Below are 1,112 nucleotides of genomic sequence, written 5' to 3'. Positions count from 1 at the left end.
GTGCCCGGCTCCCAGAGGTCCGCGTGGCCGCCGGGCCCCCGACTCCAAGAAAGCTAACAGAGGTGTTAGGGTTTTCTTTCTTAAGAAAACATCCGAATTCCCTCTTGATGTACAGGAATTTTAAAGTCTGACCATACAAAAATGATTGTCAACACTATCGCGCATCGCAAAGTCCAATCGTCTACCGGAGTGCAAGTTGGTGCGGCCGTATTTGGAAAGCGACTGGCATCACCTGGCATCGTTGGAGAGAAGCACACCTGAGGCCCCAGCAGTTAAGCTCCCCGGTGTGCACTCCGCCAGAAGGCATGTGCAAGAATGTTCACATAGCATTGTTCGCAATAGCCCCAAACTGGAAGTGAGCAAATGTCCACAAACGCAGGCAAATGTCACAGCAACGACGGTTAACCGACGTCCGCTAGGGAGGGGTCTTCTGTCGGGACACGCTACATAACAGCACAGAGCAGGAAGGGCCGGCAGTACCCGGCTTCCTGATTTATAACATCCTGTTCATCTGGACGTGTGTTTTCATTTTCTTACATGAATATATTTTACAATTTCTTAAAAGTGCTTTTAAAAACGGAGAAACAGGCGGAGAGGCAGGCAACGGGGCAAAGGTCACGCAGACAGTCGCTTTGGAAATCCACTTCTCCTCAGCTTCCAGCAACGACCAATGAGAAGACACGGGCCAGCTGGCCCGCCCCGGAACTCCCGAATAGCTCCGCCCCTCAAGCCCTTCAAACCGTTTATCTCGGGAGGCGCCGGAAGTGACGCAGCGCCCACACTTCTCAGGGCCCCCACCGGGGCGTGGCCTCGCGGTGAAGTCGAGCTGGACTGGCGGAAGTGACGTTACTCAGCTTCCAGCAACGACCAATGAGAAGACACGGGCCAGCTGGCCCGCCCCGGAACTCCCGAATAGCTCCGCCCCTCAAGCCCTTCAAACCGTTTATCTCGGGAGGCGCCGGAAGTGACGCAGCGCCCACACTTCTCAGGGCCCCCACCGGGGCGTGGCCTCGCGGTGAAGTCGAGCTGGACTGGCGGAAGTGACGTTACAAACCTGCGCCGGGAGCTCTGGAGGGTCGGCCAGGGTCGCCGCGGCGGGCGCCTGGGCCGCC

The 1,112-nt window shown here is 57.4% G+C and overlaps 1 protein-coding gene across 1 annotated transcript in view; it reads right to left on the bottom strand.

The window, feature by feature from the left end:
• The window catches only part of PSMB1 (proteasome subunit beta 1), an 11,549-nt gene extending 11,310 nt beyond the window's left edge, over positions 1-239 (bottom strand). The window contains exon 1 of the mRNA XM_005857140.2: positions 186-239. Within this exon, the coding sequence (XP_005857202.2) occupies positions 186-239 (54 nt within the window). The remainder of the gene's footprint in view (positions 1-185) is intronic.
• Between the last annotated feature and the right edge of the window lie 873 nt (positions 240-1,112).

Source organism: Myotis brandtii, unplaced genomic scaffold (genome assembly GCF_000412655.1).
Source record: "Myotis brandtii unplaced genomic scaffold, ASM41265v1 scaffold1077, whole genome shotgun sequence".
NCBI classification, from domain to species: Eukaryota; Metazoa; Chordata; class Mammalia; order Chiroptera; family Vespertilionidae; genus Myotis; species Myotis brandtii.
This window is presented reverse-complemented; position numbering and strand designations above follow the sequence as displayed.